Here is an 18,503-nt window from a genome sequence, read left to right as displayed (position 1 = left end):
TTACTCATTTTCACAAGATAAGTACAGAAATGCCATTAAAAAACAAACAAAAAAAAAGAAGAGCTCCCTCTAATTTTTCCCTTCCAATCTCTGCCTCCACTTCCTATTTCTGATCCTTGTTGCCCATGTTATCCAGCCCACCTTCCTCCCCTGCCTCCCCAGTCTTTTAGCCCTCAGTCTGCTTCCCAGCATTGTCCACCTCTTTCAGTGTCATGCTATATCTTTTCCCCTCTTCTGACTAGTGTCATCTCTTCTTGCCCCTACTTTAAGGATTTTTGTTCCCGGATCTCCCCCTGGTCCTTCCAGACCATCCGTTTGCTGCCTTGTTCATCTTGCTCCTCCCTCGTTACTCACCCTTTCTTGATACTCCTTTATGTTTGTCCCTACTCCTCCTCCTGGTCTTTATTTCTAGCCCCGTGTGCTGTAGTCCTGATCAAAACTCCAACCACCCCCAATCAGATCTGGAGATGCAGTTATATCTGGCGACCTGTATTCTCTATTTTCGGTCTTTATAATTGGTAGATTATAGAGTGAGTTTTCTAGGTAATTCTCTGTGAATGAGAACAGTATTGCATCTTCTTTTTCAGCTTTAGGTCTCCAACTCTGTGTCCCTGTAGCAGATTCCACTGATTGGAGTCTTTGGTACAATGTTGAATTTTAGCAGTGCTAATGCGCAGCCTTGTATTATTACTGAATTTTGTGCAGCACTTCTGATGTTTCACTGTCAAGAATAGAAATCGATATAGGTTTTTGGTAGATATTCTTTATCAATTGAGAATTTTCTTCCTATTTCTAGTTTACCAAGAGTTTTATTATGTACAGGTGTTAACATTTAGAGAAACGTTTCAGCATCAATTATTTTTTCTTTCTCTTTTGTAATTGCAGTAACAGATTTTCTAAGGTTATAACATTTTTAATTGTATTTAATTTTAAACTTCTGTCAGTTGAGGCTCAAGCGATATGAGAAAATAAAATTTTAAGATGCATTATTTTCTATTACAGAAAGGTGTCTTCAAAGGAGATGGAGATGACACATTAGAAAACTCGGCAGCTGACCAAAGGTAAGGCTGTGTTACCAGAAAATATTTTCTTAATTATGTTTAATTATTGTTAAAAATTTTTTTTTAGTATTAGGAATGTTTATTTTCTAGTCTGCTCTAATTAGGTTTAAATGACCTGTCATTGAATTGACAAGGGAAAAAAAAGCTGCTATCATCATCTCTAAGAGTGGCTCTCAACTGGGTGATTTTGCTTCCCTTCCCTCCCCAGATACTTGCCAACATCTGCTAACGGTTTTGCTTGTCACTGCGTGGAGGGCAAGGGCACTAGTGGCACCTAATGGGCAGAGGCCAGTAATGCTGCTTAAGATCCTACAGTGCATAGGTCAGCCCCTACAATAAAAAAAAAGTTATTCAGCTTGAAATATTAATTGAGCTAAGGCTGTGAGAATCTCTGGTTTAGGAAAAAGGTAAAGTATTGATTGCTATGGAGAAAATGAATATAAAAGTTTTGATGGAGAAAATTAACATAAAAGTTTTGATGTTTATTTATTTCATGTTATATACTTATTAAACTAGATTAAACAGAATATGCATTTTTCTAACTTTGCATTTTTTCTTAGCTTTTTAGTTCCTCTTATAACTGAGTATGATAAGCATTTGGAAGAACTAAATGGTCAGCTGAAATATTATCAGGTATGAAATCATATGTGTTAATCCTTTGGTAATATTTTCTTTAAAAAAAGAAAAAGTAAATAGAAATTGTTTCTTCACAAATCCTTTGCTAAGGAAGAAAATATTTACCTATAATCAATTCACAGCATTGTGTTAGTTTCAAGTGTACAGCAAAGTGAATCTGTTGTCCACATTTATATGTTTGTGTATATATGTGTATTCTTTTTCAGATTATTTTCCATTAAAAGTTAGTATAAGATACTGAATCTAGTTCCCTGTTCTATACAGTAGGTCCTTGTTGTTTGTTTTATATATAATAGTGTGTATCTATAAATACCTGTGTCTTAATCCCTGTATAGTGTGTATCTATAAATCCCTAATATATCCCTTTCCCCTCTTTTCCCTTTGGCAACCATAAGTTTGTTTTCTATGTCAGTGAGTCTGTTTCTGTTAATTTGTATCAATTTTTGATTCTACATATAAGTGATATTGTATGATATTTGTCTTTCTCTGACTTACTTTACTTAGATGTTAATTTCTAAGACCATCCATGTTGCTGCAAATGCATTACTTCATTGTGTATGGCTTGAGTAATATTCCATTGTGTATGTGTGTGTTTATACGTATATGTGTGTGTAATGTGTTTATATATATCGCACATCTTTTTTATCTGTTCATGTGTTGATAGATACTTAGGTTGCCCCCAAGTCTTGGTTGTTGCAGATTGTGCTGCTATGAACATTGGGGTGCATATATCTTTTTGAATTAGAGTTTTTGAATTAGAATTAGTATTTTTTGGACTATGCCCAAGAATGGGATTGTTGGATCACATGGTAATTCTGCTTTCCATTTTTTAACGAACCTCTATACTGTTTTCTGTAGTGATTGTACCAATTTACACTCCCACTAACGGTGTAGGAAGGTTCTCTTTTCTCCACACCCTCTCCAGTATTTACTATTTGTAGACATTTTGATGATGACTGTTCTGAGTAGTCTGAGGTGATACTCATTGTGGTTTTGAATTGCATTTCTTCAGTAATTAGTGATGTTGAGCATCTTTTCATGTGCCTGTTGGCCATCTGTATGTCTTCTTTGGAGAAATGTCTGTTAAGGTCTTCTGCCCATTTTTGATTGGGTTGGGTTTTTTTGGGTTTTTTTTTTTTTTTTGGCTATAGAGCTGTTTTTAACTGACAGTAACAGAGAGCTCTCTTTTGCAAAGATGACATTTTGCTTTTATTTTTAGGATCTCTCTCTCTCTCTTTAGTTGCTAAGTCGTGTCTGACTCTTGTGACCCCATGGACTGTAGCCTGCTAGGCTTCTCTGTTCATGGGATTCTCCAGGCAAGAATACTGGAGTGGGTTGCCATTTCCTTCTCTAATTTTTAGGATAATGAAAGTTCCTGCTGAATTCACTCTCTCAAAATTTACTATAATGACCTGTGGTTTGTTAGTTGTAAAATGGAATATCTAGTTTCTTGAAATTAAACTTAAATTTTTAATTTTTTCTATAATCAGTCTGATTCCTTTATCTCTTTAATCAGCTAGTTTACTAAGATATTTAACTTCATTTTCCATTTGTCATTCTCCATCTAAAGTGATTACTGGATTAATTTCAAAAAAGAGGTAGGTGTAGCAGAACGCCCAAGGGTTTGTGATAAGAATAGTTGCTACTTTTAGGGAGAAAAAAGATGTTGACAGCTACTTCTAACACTTGCTCACATAGATATTATTGATTAGCATTAGTTCTTGTGGCTTATCTTATTGACCCAGTCAAAAAATAGTGTATCTCAAAAGCAGGAAATTTTTCATAATAATTCTCTATATGAAAGATTTTCTTCCAGAAAATGTAAATAATTGGGGAAATTTTGATGATAAGAAAGTTATGGCTGAATTTTATTTCCTTCCAACTCTTAAATATTTTGAAATATTTTACAGTAAAAAATCTTTAGTGTTACTGTAACAATTTACCCTGAATCCATATTAGTGCATACATCCCACCTAATTATTTGAAAAATATTTTTCAAGATACACTGACGTTTTTGAAAATTTTTACGATCAATCTAAAAAAAAAAATACAAAGCAGGAATAATTGCTACAATAAAGTCCAAACCTCTTAGTTAGCATGACATTCAAGACCTGCCACCTGCCTTTCCAATTTTACCTCTCATTGCATCGCTCTATGTATGGTCAGTTCTCAATTATCTGGTAGTGAATTCATTCATTTTGATTTAATTGTGATTCAGGCACAGCAGGGAGCTGGGAAAGGTTCACCTTTCAAGCCAACTTTGTAGTTATAATTGGCTGTTACTGATTTCCTAGACCAAGCTGCCTTGAGCTTCTCTGGTTGACAGGAAGAGAGAAAGGCTTGGAGCTCTGCCTGTTCCATCCTTCCCTTGCCAGTTTCACTCCAGGCTTGGCACTTCTCCTTTAGCCTAGGGTACCCAGTCAAGACTAACGGGCAGATCATGAGTTGATTGCAGTTTTGTTTTAAGTATGGTTTTACATGGCCTCCTTCCTGATCTCCATTTGCTCATTTACTCTTATTGAGAACTGACAACTATGCCTGTGTTGTCTAATAGTTTTTGCTTCTTTGCTTTTACTCATATTTCACCCTGCTCGAAATGTCCTTCCTTTTCTGTTGAAATCTTACAATCCCTTTAACCCCTCAGAAAAAATTAAAAATACCTTCATTTCATTCCCTTTTCAATGTGTATTTTATTCTTACTGGTATTTTATTTAGTGATTTTTTTTTTAAACTGTATTTCCTACTACTGTATGTGTTAGTAACCACATTGGTTTGCTGTAACAATCTTGTATATGCAGAGAGATCAAACAACTAATAAAAGAAGTCATTCAGAGACTGAATGAATTATTGCTAAAGATCTTTATTTGCTTTTTTTCACCATTAACATTTTACTTTTCAAAATTTAAGCACACTTACATGGACTTCCACCTAAAGTAGGATGAAACAAGACTTAGTCAAGGTCTAGGGATCATCTAGTGTTTCTTACAGTGACATATTGAGGAATATCTTTCTTTTACTATAAACATCTATAAATCATACAACTTATTTATAAATATTTCTTAATATATTACATAAGAAAGTTTTATTTATATTCTATTCAGAATGTTCTGTATATCATTAAAATATCTAATATTTATTGTTAGACGTGAATAATAATTTCTTATCTATAGACTAGTGTCACAGATTGCATGCATATGAATGAACTATTAATACTTAATATAGATCTAAATGTCTTGAAGATGTTTTCCTACAGCTATATTTTATTCTTTCAGAAACAGATGGGTGAGATGAAACTACAATTTGAAAATGTCACCAAGGAAAATGAAAGGTAGATCAATGAACTGTTTGTTATTTTATTTTTGTCTTAGGTAACTTTTATTGTTACTTGGTATTTTATTCATGTAGTATACTGGTTATGAATGTGGACTCTGGGGCCTGATGTCCTCTTTGACTCCTGGCTCCATTGCTTTCAAGGTATATGACCTTGGACAGTTGCTTAACCTCTTTGTGCTTTAGTTTCCTCATCTATAAATGGGAGATAATAGCAGAACCTGTGTCATAGAGCAGACTATAAAGGACAAAGTAAATGCTTAAAATAGGGTATATAATAAACACTTTATAAATGTTTAGCAATCATTAATAGTAGAATAGCATGCAATATATAAATACATTAGGAAACATACCAATAAAAAGAAAGCCTGTCAGCCCACCATCCAGTTAAAAGCTAAAATGTTATCAATACTGGTACACCTATCCATGTTTTCTTTCTTTTTTTATTTATTTATTTTTTTTTAATTTTATTTTATTTTTAAACTTTACAATATTGTATTAGTTTTGCTAAATATCGAAATGAATCCACCACAGATATACCTGTGTTCCCCATCCTGAACCCTCCTCCCTCCTCCCTCCCCATACCCTCCCTCTGGGTCGTCCCAGTGCACCAGCCCCAAGCATCCAGTATCATGCATCGAACCTGGACTGGCGACTTGTTTCATACATGATATTATCCATGTTTTCTTTCCCTATGTCATCCCTCTCCTTCCCTCTGCCAGCAGTTAATACTGTCTTGAAATTTTATCATTCCCTTGCTTTTTAAATTTTTATACATACATCTATGCCTCATGATATACTATTGTTATTTTTTTTTAAACTTATATAAAACAGTATTATTTAGTCTTCTGAAACGCACTTTTTTTCACTCAGTATCATGCATAAATAGAAGAATTTCAAGGGATGAAATTGCTGGGTCATAGGCCATGTGGTATTCAATCCTGCAATATATCGCCAGCTTAATTTCCAAAGTGGCTATGCCAATATTCATCCCACAAGTGATATTTATGAGTTTTATTGATCCGTATCTTTTATCAACACTTGCCCTTACCAGGTTTCTTAATTTTTATTATTTTGAGTCCTAAATAGTATTTCATTGTGTTTTTATTTTGCATTTTCTGAATACCAATATGCATTTATTTACCCATGTGATTTCTCATGAAATGCACATTCATTTCTTTTTCCCATTTTCTATTTATCTTTCCCTTAGTAGATCTATATAATCTGTATTGTCAGTATTTGTTGGTGTGCCAGTGTTAACCATAACCATTGTAGGCATTTCAAACAAGCAGAGATTTAGTCACTTGCAGTTAAAATGTAGGTAAGATCATTGGTTTTAGAGTCATACCATAGAGGCTGAGATGCTGTGGTCAGGAATTCATGCTGCTATAGCCACCACTACAGCATCATTTTCGTGAAGCTGAAAAACTTGACACTGGAAAGTAGGGTATGGGTTGCTGATTTCAAGAACACTCAAGTCTACCAGTTTTGCTTGCCATCAGTCATACCTATAGGAAAATATTCTCAGCTCACTTCCACCTTCCATATCCGCCTCAAGTGCCTCTCACTGCTGAAACTAATCCCATACAGCACACCAGCTGCAAGGAAATTTTGGAAATACAGTTTTAGAATTTTAGTTACTGTAAAAGATGCTAGAATATGAAAAGGGATGAAAATGAAGTGAGTGCCAGTGGCCCATTCGTTCTGTTAGACAATAGGTACATTTCAGGTTCTTGTTCCCAGGTTGTGATATGTTTGATCAACAGAATTTTATTTTTTTTTAATTTTGAGGTAGTGGAATATATCTATCTTTTCTCTTATGGTTGTTGATCTTTGTCTCTAACACATCCTTTCAGCCTGTGGTGATAAAGATCTTCTCTCATGTTTTCTTTTAAAAATGTTCAGGGTTTTATTCTGTTCCAGTTTAATTTTGAGGGTTATGTAACTGGACTGAGATCTGATAGAACTTTTGTTGTTGACATAAAACTAAACCAAAAAAATTTAGAAATCTTTTTAAAGTTTGTCATTCCTTTGTTTGCATTCTTCTATGTAAATCTCTTAACTAGATTTTCCATTTTTCTCACTTATTTCTGTTTTTTCCCATGAAAAGTTTTCTAACTTTTTTATGATGCACTATTCTTTTTCAACATAATTATGAGACAGGCTATGATCTTCCTAGTAAAGAGTATTACTAAGATTTTTGAATCACCAGTATATGTAAGTGAAGTTTGTATTTTAATGTTTTGGGGATAATACGGTGTTACATGAATTAGCCAATGATTTAGTCATGTCCTTTATTTGACTCTGTACTCTTCCTTTTATGTCCAGGTCTTTTGAAACCAGTCCTCTAAAAATCTGCCTTTACCTTTTTAATAGTGCTGCAGTCATGGCTCATGAATGTATTTATTCTGAGTATAATAGGGAAATGAGAAAAAATGGATCCTGAGCTTGTTAAAAGGCACTTTAAATAACTCGAAATTTTATCAGGTTTTAAAGTAAACTCTCTGTCTTTAGGGCAGTATCCTGCTTTTAAATAAGCATTGCTATTAAGGACTGCAAAATCAGAAAGAGTTTATCATTTTTAAGGAAAACATTTTAGATATGATCAGATCTGGATAATGGAAGCCAGCAGTGGCTTGGATTATACAGTAGTATGCAGTTCCACATTTTTGGGTTAGGAAAACATTCTACTACATTGTATATAGCTGAATATTACCTAGGAATTGATTACAAATAGAAAATAATGAAGTCATTTTATGAGACCTAGGAAGAGGTGAAAAAAATATTCTTATATCATCCTCACTTTTAGCCTGTTCCTTGAAATTCAGTTCATGTTGAGAATATACTAGTTTTTATTTTGTTTTTGTCTTATTTTCCTTAATATCATATTTCCTTCTCATAACTTGCCAAAGGAAAGAAATTGGGTTATATAGTGAATAAATATATGTACAGCACTGTCTGGCACTAAGTAAATACTACTTTTTATTGTTATTATTTTTATTTTATTATTGAGGGTTTGAAAGGCAATCATTGCCTCTGTAAGAGCTATTTTCCCTTCTTTCATAGTTCATATAACCCTGATTTTGTTCCAGTTTCATTGCGCTCAGAGGATATATATATATATATAACCTTCCACAACCTCAGGTGATAAATCTTTGATTATAACCTCGTGCACATTTCTTTTGTCAGGGATTGGTTTAAGTATAAACATGAGATTCACTTTTGTCCAATGAAGTAAGGGACAGTCTGTAATAGAGCCACTGGGAAGATTTTTTCACTGATAAGAGACTGGCAAGAAGAAAACTTACCTCCTTTCAGTTTCTTGTCATTTTCAGTTCAGTTCAGTCGCATCCGACTCTTTGCAACCCCATGTACCGCAGCATTTTAGAAAGTGTTATGTTGAAGCTACTGTAGCTGTTTTGTAACCATGATAGTAGATATCAGAAATGCAAGGAGATGGGAAGAAGGGAAAGATGGGGAAACCTTTTGTCCTTAAATTACATTACTGAACTGCTGAAACAAATCTGGAGTCACTTACCTTCAGATTTAATATTTGGTGAAGTAATAAAACATGCATCCAATAATTCATAAATATTTATTGAGTACTTACTAAATTGTCGTTGTTGTTCAGTTGATAAGTCATGTCCTTCTCTTTGCAAGCCCATGGACTATAGCACGTCAGACTTCCCTGTCCTTCACCATCTCCCAGAGTTTGTTCAGACTCATGTCCATCGAGTCAAGTGATGCTGTCGAGCCATGTCATCCTCTGTCTCCAGCTTCTCCTCCTGCCCTCAATCTTTTCCAGCATCAGGGTCTTTTCCAGTGAATGGGATCTTTGCATCAAGTGGCCAGAGTATTGGAACTTCACCTTCAGCATCAGTCCTTCCATTGAATATTCAGGGCTGATTTTCTTTAGGATGGACTAGTTTGATCTTCTTGCTGTCCAGGGGACTCTCAAGAGTCTTCTCTAGCACCATAACTCAATAGCATCAATTCTTTGGTGCTCAACCTTCTTTATGGTCCAGCTGTCACATCCATACATGACTACTAGAGAAGCCATAGCTTTGACTGTACAGACCCTTGTTGGCGAAGTGTTATCTCTGCTTTTTAATACAATGTCTAGGTTTGTCATAGCTTTCCTTCCAAGGAGCAAGCGTCTTTTAATTTCATGGCTGCAGTCATTGTCTGCAGTGATTTTGGAGCCCAAGAAAATAAAATCAGTCACTGCTTCCAATTTTTCCCCATCTATTTGCCATGAAGTGATGGGACTGAATGCTCTGATCATAGTTTTTTGAATGTTGAGTTTTAAGCCACCTTTTTCACTCTTCTCTTTCATCCGCCTCAGCAGTAGGCTTTTTAGTTCCTCTTCACTTTCTGCAATTGAGTGACATATCTGAGGTTGTTGATATTTCTCCCAGCAATCTTGATTCCAACTTCTGAGTCATCCAGCACAGCATTTCACATGATGTACTCTGCATATAAGTTAAATAAGCTGGGTGACAATATACAGTCTCGATGTACTCCTTTCCCAGTTTGGAACCAGTCCGTTGTTCCATGTCCAGTTTTAACTGTTGCTTCTTGTTCTGCATACAGGCTTCTCAGGAGACAGGTAAGGTGGTCTGGTATCCCCATCTCTTAAGAATTTTCCAATTGGTTGTAGTCCACACAGTCAAAGGCTTTAGTGTAGTCAATGAAGCAGAAGTAGATGTTTTTTGGAATTGCCTTGATTTTTCTATGATCCAGCGGATACTGACAATTTGATCTCTTTTCCTCTGCCTTTTCTAAATCCAGCTTGTACATCTGGAAGGTTTCGGTTCACGTAATACTGAAGCCTAGCTTGAAGTATTATGAGCATAATCTTGCTAGCATGTGAAATGAGTGCAGTTCTATGGTAGTTTGAGCATTCTTTGGCATTGCCTTTCTTTGGGATTAGAACGAAAGCTCACCTTTTCCAGTCCTGTGGCCACTGATGAGTTTTGGAAATTTGCAGACTTAATGGGTGCACTGCTTTAACGGCATCATCTTTTAGGGTTTTAAACAGCTTAGCTGGCATTCTGTCACCTCTACTAGGTTTGTTCATAGTGATGCTTCCTGAGGCCCACTTGCCTTCACACTCCAGGATGTCTGGCTCTAAGTGAGTGATCACACGATTGCGGTTATCTGGATCATTAAGACCTTTTCTATTTCTTTTTTTAAATAGTTTTTCTGTATATTTGTACCACCTCTTCTTAATCTCTTCTGCTCACTGTTTCTGTCCTCTGTTGTGCCCATCTTTGCATGAAATGTTCCCTTGGTATCTAATTTTCTTGAAGTGATCTGTAGTCTTTGCCATTCTATTGTTTTCCTCTTATTTCTTTGCACTGTTCACTTAAGAAGGCTTTTCTGTCTCTCTTTGCTAGTCCCTGGAATTCTACATTCAGTTTGGTGTCTTTTTCCCTTTCTCTTTTGCCTTTCCCTTTATTTCTAATCTCAGCTATTTGTAAGGCCTCTTCAGACAGCTACATTGCCTTCTTGCATTTCTTTATTTTGGGGATGGTTTTGGTCACCACCTCTCGTACAGTGTTATGAACCTCTATCCATAGTTCTTTAGGCACTCTGTCTACCAGATCTAATCCCTTGAATCTATTTGTCACCTCCACTGTATAATCATAAGGGATTTGATTTAAGCCATACCTGAATGGCCTAGTGGTTTTCCCTACTCTCTTCAATTTAAGCCTGAATTTTGCAATAAGAACCTCATGGTCTGAGCCACAGTCAGCTCCCAGAAGTGTTTGACTGTATAGAGCTTCTCCATCTTCGACCACAAAAAATATAATCAATCTGATTTCTGTATTGACCATCTGGTGATGTCCATGTGTAGAGTTGTCTCGTGTGTTGTTGGAAAAGGGTATTTGCTATGACCAGTGCATTCTCTTGGCAAAACTCTGTTAGTCTTTGCCCTGTTTCATTTTGTATTCCAAGGCGAAACTTGCCTGTTATTCCAGCTATCTCTTGACTTCCTACTTTTGCTTTACTGTCTTCTCTGATGAAAATGACTTCTTTTTTTGGATGTTAATTCTAGAAGGTTTTGTAGGTCTTCATAGAACTTTTCGACTCAGCTTCTTCAGCGTTCATGGTTGGGGCATAAACTTGGATTACTATGACGTTGAATGGAAATGAACCGAGATCATTCTGTCATTTTTGAGATTGCACCCAGGTACTGCATTTCAGACTCTCTTGTTGACTATGAGGGCTACTCCATTTGTTCTAAGGCATTCTTACCAAAAGGGGTAGTAATAATGTAATTATATGGTCATCTAAATTAAATTTGCACATTCCCATCCATTTTAGTTCACTGATTGCTAAAATGTCCATGTTCACTCTTGCCATCTCCTGTTTGACCACTTCCAATTTACCTTGATTCATGGACCTCACATTCCAGGTTCCTATGTAGTATTGTTCTTTACAGTTTTGGACTTTACTTTCACCACCAGACACATCCACAGCTGAGCAACATTTCTGCTTAGGTCAGCCTCTTCATTCTTTCTGGAACTGTTTCTCTGCTCTTCCCCAGAAGCCTTTGGACACCTACCAACCTTGGGGGCTCATTCCAGTGTCATATCTTTTTGCCTTTTGATTGTGTTCATCAAGTTCTCAAGGCAAGAATACTGAAGTGGTTTGCCATCCCCTTCTCCAGTGGGCCACATTTTGTCAGAACTCTCCACCATGACCTGTCCATCTTCAGTAGCCCTGCAAGATGTGACTCATAGCTTGCTTGAGTTACACAAAGCTGAGACCCATGTGATCATTTTGGTTAGCTTTCTGTGATTGTGATTTTCATTCTCTTGGCTGTGGGATTATAAATCTTGCTTCCTGATGGGAGGGACTGGCTGTGGGGAAAACTGGGTCTTACTCTGGTTGGCAGAGCCATGCTTAGTAAATCTTTAATCCAATTGTCTGTTGATGCCTGGGCTGTGCTTCCTCCCTGTTAGTTGTTTGGCCTGAGGTGACTCAGTTGTAGAATTGCAGGCTCTATGATAAGGTTACTAGCTTGAAAGTGAAAGTCGCTCAGTAGTGTCTGACTCTTTGCAACCCCATGGATTATACAATCCATGGAATTCTCCAGGCCAGAATACTGGAGTAGATAGCCTTTCCCTTCTCCAGGGGATCTTCGTAACCCAGGGATGGAACCCAGGTCTGCCACATTGCAGATGGATTCTTTACCAGCTGAGCCACAAGGGAAGCCTGGTAAGGCTACTGGTAAGGCCACTGGCAGTCTCCAAAAGAATTTATACCAACACGCACCTTTCAGGACTGCTGCTGCCACTGCCCCTATCACCACAGCAAGCCACTGCTGACCCACACCTCTCCAGGAGACCCTCAAACACTCACAGGCAAGTCTCGCTCAGTCTCTTGTGAGGTTGCTGCTCCTTTCCCCTGGGTCCTGGTATGCACAAGATTTTGTTTTTGCCCTCCAAGAGTTTCTGTTTCCCTCAGTCTTGTGGAAGTTCTGTTATCAAATCCCACTGTCTTTCCAAATTAGATTGTCTGGGCATTCCCAGTCTCTTTGCCAGATCCCCAGGTTGAGAAGTATATCATTAGTGTGTGTTGATAATAGCCTATGAACACAAGGTACTAGGTGTTATATATTTGAAATTTGGGAGGAAAGAGTTCTTGTGTATATTTATAAAAAAGAAAAAATGAAGCCACTATTTTTCAGTACTTGTCCAAAAATGTTATTCTGTACTGAAAAACTTTATTTAATAGCAGAAGATGAATACATTTGCTCTGTTTTCCAATGAAAGAAAAGATATCTCTGGAATTCCATGGTAAACACTGCTCTTCTGATGCTAATTTATGTCTGTATACCGTGAGGAAAACCATCCTCTTTACTTAAAGTTTAATATTTTTCTTTCTAATAATCTCAGAGGTATACCTCTCATATAAACTCAGAGGTATCCTAATTTCTGTATATGTCTCTGTTTATGATAAGTCTGTGTTTGTATATTTATGTATATATATGTCTCTTACCACACCCCCATAATTACTAGTCTCCAGTCCCACTGGTCATCTTACTGGCTTCCTTAAAACTGGCACATGAATGTGAAAGTCGCTCAGTCGTGTCTGACTCTTTGTGACCCCATGGACTATACAGCCCATGGGATTCTCCAGGCCAGAATACTGGAGTGGGTAGCCTTTCCCTTCTCCAGGGGATCTTCCCAACCCAGGGATCAAACCCAGGTCTCCTGCATTGCAGGCGGATTCTGTACCAGCTGAGCCACAAGGGAAGCCCAAGAATACTGGAGTGGGTAGCCTATCCTTTCTCCAGCAGATCTTCCCGACCCAGGAATTGAACCGAGGTCTCCTGCTTTATTGCAGGTGGATTCTTTACCAACTGAGCTATCAGGGGAGCCTAAAACTGGCAAACCAGTTTCTACTAGAAGCCCTTTTGCCTATCAGTATTTCTTCTGCCTGGAATGTTCTTCTCCAGACCTACACAGGACTCCTTCTCTTCGATCAGGAAAGCATTCCTTGATCACATTATCCAGCAGTACTCCTCCTCCCAACTTTCATTTTTCTATTACCCAGTTTTATTTGTGATACCTATTACTACCAGAAATTATTTATTTGCTTGTCATTTTTCTACTAAAATGTATCCTTCATGAGCAGCAGCCTTTGTCTATTCTGTTTACCATAGTATACCGAACATTGAAAGTGCTTGATATGTATTAAATGTTCAAATAATATTTTGGGGTGGATGATTGCAAATATTAGCATCCTAAGCACCTACATATGGGAATACATTTGGCTCTTTTTGCTTCAAGAAATAGAAACAGGTCATTCTAAGTAAGTGAGAGTGCATGATAAGGAGGAACACGGAATACAACTAGAATTATTAAACATTAGGACCATCTCTGAGGATATGCTTCTTTTATTGGTTGTCTTATGCAGACTACATGGTCCCTCTCAGTAGTGGCACCCCTCTCATATAGCTGTTGCTCCTACTCTTTTAACCAAAAAGCTGATTCTCTGTTCTTTAATCAAATCCTGAAGGTACCCATTCTTGGTACTTTGGATGGTTTAAATATGGTCAGTACTTCTATTTGTCAGAGCACTTGATGTCAGTCAGTCTATGATAAGGCTAGCCTTGAGAAATATGCAAAACTTTAGTCTAATTATAAACGTCTCTATGTAAAGAATATCCTATGCTATTCCCCAGATCATGGGCTATTGTCAAGGATTACTTAAGTCTGGGGACAGCAGATAATGTAACTATAACACATCCAGTTATAATTGTTGATGACATCACTCTGGTTGGAGAAGGCTTAAGTGAGAGGATGAAATTTGAGCAGATCCTTTAAGAATGAGCAGAAGTTCATTAAATGAAAATTTGTATGTTTATTAAAGTACAGATCATTTACAGTGGCCATATCCCAGCATATTTATATAGGGAATTATGCGCAAGACTGGAATAGTGGGCAGAGACCAGATAGTATAAGACCTTGCATGCTCATTTCAGTTCAGTTCAGTCACTCAGTCGTGTCCGACTCTTTGCGACCCCAGGGACTGCAACACGCCAGGCCTTCCTGTCCATCACCAACCCCTGGAGCCTGCTCAGACTCATGTCCATCAAGTCGATGATGCCATCCAACCATCTCATCTTCTGTCGTCCCCTCTCCTCCTGCCTTCAATCTTTCTCAGTATCAGAGTGTTTTCAAATGAGTCAGTTCTTCACATCAGGTGGCCAAAGTATGGGAGTTTCAGCTTCAGGATCAGTCCTTGCAATGAGTATTCAGGACTGATTTCCTTTAGGATTGACTGGTTGGATCTCCTTGCAGTCCAAGGGACTCTCAAGAGTCTTCTCCAACACCATAGTTCAAAAGCCTCAATTCTTCGGCACTCAGCTTTCTTTATAGTCCAACTCTCACATCCAAACATGACTGCTGGAAAAACCATAGCTGTGACTACACAGACCTTTGTTGGCAAAGTAATGTCTCTGCTTTTTAGATCTGTCTAGATTGCTCATAACTCTTCTTCCAAGGACCAAGTATATTTTAATTTCATGGCTGCAGTCACCATTTGCAGTGATTTTGGAGCAAAATAAACAAAGTCTTTCCACTGTTTCCCCATCTATTTGCCAAGAAGTGATGGGACTAGATGCCATGATCTTAGTTTTCTGAATGTTGAGTTTTAAGCCAAACTTTCAACTCTCCTCTTTCATGTTCATTAAGAGGCTCTTTAGCTTCTTCACTTTGTGCCATAAGGATGGTGTCATCTGCACATCTGAGGTTATTGATATTTCTCCCAGCAATCTTGATTCCAGCTTGTGCTTCATGCAGCCTGGCATTTTGCATAATGTACTCTGCATAGAAGTTAAATAAGCAGGGTAACAATATACAACCTTGAGGTACTCCTTTCCCAGTTTAGGAACCAGTTTGTTGTTCGATGTCTGGTACTAACTGTTGCTTCTTGACCTCCATACCAATTTCTCAGGAGGCAGGTCAGGTGGTCAGGTATTCCCATCTCTTTTAGAATTTTCTACAGTTTGTTGTGATCCACACAGTCAAAGGCTTTGGCACAGTCAATAAAGCAGAAGTAAATGTTTTCTCTGAAACTCTCTCACTGTTTCGATGATCCAACAGGTCTTGGCAATTTGATCTCTGGTTCCTCTGCCTTTTCTAAATCCAGCTTGAACATCTGGAAGTTCACGGTTCAGGTACTGTTGAAGCCTGGCTTGGAGAATTTTGAGCATTACTTTGGTAGCTTGTGAGATGAGTGCAATTGTGCAGTAGTTTGAACATTCTTTGGCATTGCCTTTCTGTGGGATTGGAATGAAAACGGACCTTTTCCAGTCCTGTGGCCACTGCTGAGTATATGCTCAGTCAAGGAATTGAAACTTGTCCCACAGATGGTGTAGGGAGCTCTTCAGGGATTTTAAACAGAGGAGAGTGTACTGTTGAAGGATTGTACTCAGTGGCACTTCAGAATTTGAAAATTCCAATTTTTTCTGGAAAGAATATATATGAGTCACTGTAGAAGCAGAAGGGAAGCAACAGTTGCAGTTATCAGGCTGTTCTGTATTAATCCCCAAAGGAAACACTGCCCCATGGTGGTGATATCAATACCTTCACCCAGGAAGCTTGGACTTAAGGATGAATAAAGTCTGTAAGGTGAGGGGAGGCATGCAGAGGTGTTGTACAAGGCAGTTGTCTAGAATGTTTTGTGATTGTATTTGTCTTACTCTCTTTCCTCTCTTACAGAGTTCTAAAATTCCCTGTTCCCTCCCCTATTTTAAGATCTACAAAATTGAGATGTAGCTGTAGGGAATGGTATGTCAGATTAATAAGCAGCAATTTTTATTTTTAATACTATGTAAAAGAAATGGTGCATCTTACTATCAATGACAAATTCAGTTCAAAAACAAACTATTAGAATTGTTTGATTCATCTTTGTCCACTCAAAGATTTAGAAAGTTGTCTTGCCTATTTATAATTGGTTAAAATTTCAGACCTGCAATTTCTGACTGGGTAATTTTCTTAGTACTTTAATCTGTCTGAAGCTCAGTTTTTTTTTTTTTTTTTTATTTGAAGTATAGTTGATTTACAATGCTGTGCCAGTCTCTGCTGTACAGCCAAGTGACTCAGTTATACACACATATACATTCTTTTTTTATATTCTTTTCCCTTATGATTTATCACAGAATAAATCATAACAGAATTTTGCAAACAGTTCCCTGTGCCATACATTGGGATCTTGTTTATTCATTCTAAATGTAGTAGTTTGCATCCACCAACCACAAACTCCCAGGACGTCCCGCCTTTCTCCCTCTTGGCGCCCACAAGTCTGTTCTCTAAGTCTGTGAGTCTGTTTCTGTTTGGTAGATGGATTCACTTGTGCCATATTTTAGATTTCACATATAAATGATGTCTTATGGTATTTGTCTGTCTTGTTCTGACACATAGTGTAATCTCCACTTGTATCCATGTTGTTGCACATGGCATTATTTCATTCTTTTTCTATGTTACTACTTGCAGTATTCAAAAGATATTTAAAAAGCATGTAGTATAATCATAAAAATATACAGACAATAAAACTGAAATCAGTCCCAATCCCTCATTTCATAGATTAAGAAACTGAGTTTTACCTCGTGTGTATTCCAATTAGCATTCCATTGTGTATAGGTACCACATCTTCTTTATCCATTCATCTGTTGATGGACATTTAGGTTGTTTCCATGTTTTGGCTATTGTAAACAGTGCAGCTATGAACATAGAGGTGCGTATATCTTTTCGAATTACAGTTTTGTCCAGGCGTATTCCCAGGCGTGGGATAGATAGATCATAGGGTAATTCTGTTTGTAGTTTTCTGAAGAACCTTCATACTGTTTTCCGTAGTGGCTGTATCAACTTGCATTCCCACCAGCAGCACACAAGGTAAAACTCAGTTTCTTAATCTATGAAATGAGAGATTGGGACTGGATTTCACTTTTATTGTCTGTATATTTTTATGACTGTACTACATGCTTTTAAAATATCTTTTGAACTAATATTGCAAGTGGTAAGATATAAAAATAATAAAAAACATAACTTAAAAGGCATAGATACATAGTAATTTGATGTAAAGTACTATAATATAGTCAGAAACACTGTTACTTTTTTAATTCAGTTTTATGGTACCTAGCATAAAATATAGTACAAGCCCTCTTTCCTTCTAGATTAATAGGCAGTTTGTAGATTGAAAGAGACAACAAAATGTGTAAGACATGAATACTTTAAAATTTTTTACTTGGTCTTAATATAAATGTGCAGGACTGGAAAAGGTCAGTTTTCATTGCAATTCCAAAGAAAGGCAATGCCAAAGAATGCTCAAACTACCGCACAATTGCACTCATGGCACCCACTCCAGGACTCTTGCCTGGAAAATCCCATGGACGGAGGAGCCTGGTGGGCTGCAGTCCATGGGGTCGCTAAGGGTCGGACACGACGGAGCGACTTCCGTTTTACTTTTCACTTTCATGCATTGGAGAAGGAAATGGCAACCCACTCCAGTGTTCTTGCCTGGAGAATCCCAGGGACGGGGGAGCCTGGTGGGCTGCCGTCTATGGGGTCACACAGAGTTGTACACGACTGAAGTGACTTAGCAGCAGCAGCACATGCTATGCCAAAGAAGGCTCAAACTACTGCACAATTGCACTCATCTCACACGCTAGTAAAGTAATGCTCAAAATTCTCCAAGCCAGGCTTCAGCAATACATGAACTGTGAACTTCCAGATGTTCAAGCTGGTTTTAGAAAAGGCAGAGGAACCAGAGATCAAATTGCCAACATCTGCTGGATCATCGAAAAAGCAAGAGTTCCAGAAAAACATCTATTTCTGCTTTATTGACTATGCCAAAGCCTTTGACTGTGTGGATCACAAACTGTGGAAAATTCTGAAAGAAATGGGAATACCAGACCACCTGACCTGCCTCTTGAGAAATTTGTATGCAGGTCAGGAA

General features: G+C 37.5%; 1 protein-coding gene across 5 annotated transcripts in view; it reads left to right on the top strand.

Annotated features, from left to right (window-relative positions):
- Window positions 1-18,503, top strand: part of SCLT1 (sodium channel and clathrin linker 1) — a 230,455-nt gene that overhangs the window by 35,010 nt on the left and 176,942 nt on the right. For all 5 annotated transcript variants that reach the window (XM_006067319.4, XM_025268069.3, XM_044930432.2 and 2 more), the window contains 3 exons: window positions 1,003-1,061; window positions 1,622-1,694; window positions 4,970-5,025. In XM_006067319.4, coding sequence (XP_006067381.3) covers window positions 1,003-1,061; window positions 1,622-1,694; window positions 4,970-5,025 — 188 coding nt within the window. The remainder of the gene's footprint in view (window positions 1-1,002; window positions 1,062-1,621; window positions 1,695-4,969; window positions 5,026-18,503) is intronic.

The sequence above is a fragment of the Bubalus bubalis genome, chromosome 17, assembly GCF_019923935.1.
Source record: "Bubalus bubalis isolate 160015118507 breed Murrah chromosome 17, NDDB_SH_1, whole genome shotgun sequence".
Taxonomy (NCBI): domain Eukaryota; kingdom Metazoa; phylum Chordata; class Mammalia; order Artiodactyla; family Bovidae; genus Bubalus; species Bubalus bubalis.
This window is presented reverse-complemented; position numbering and strand designations above follow the sequence as displayed.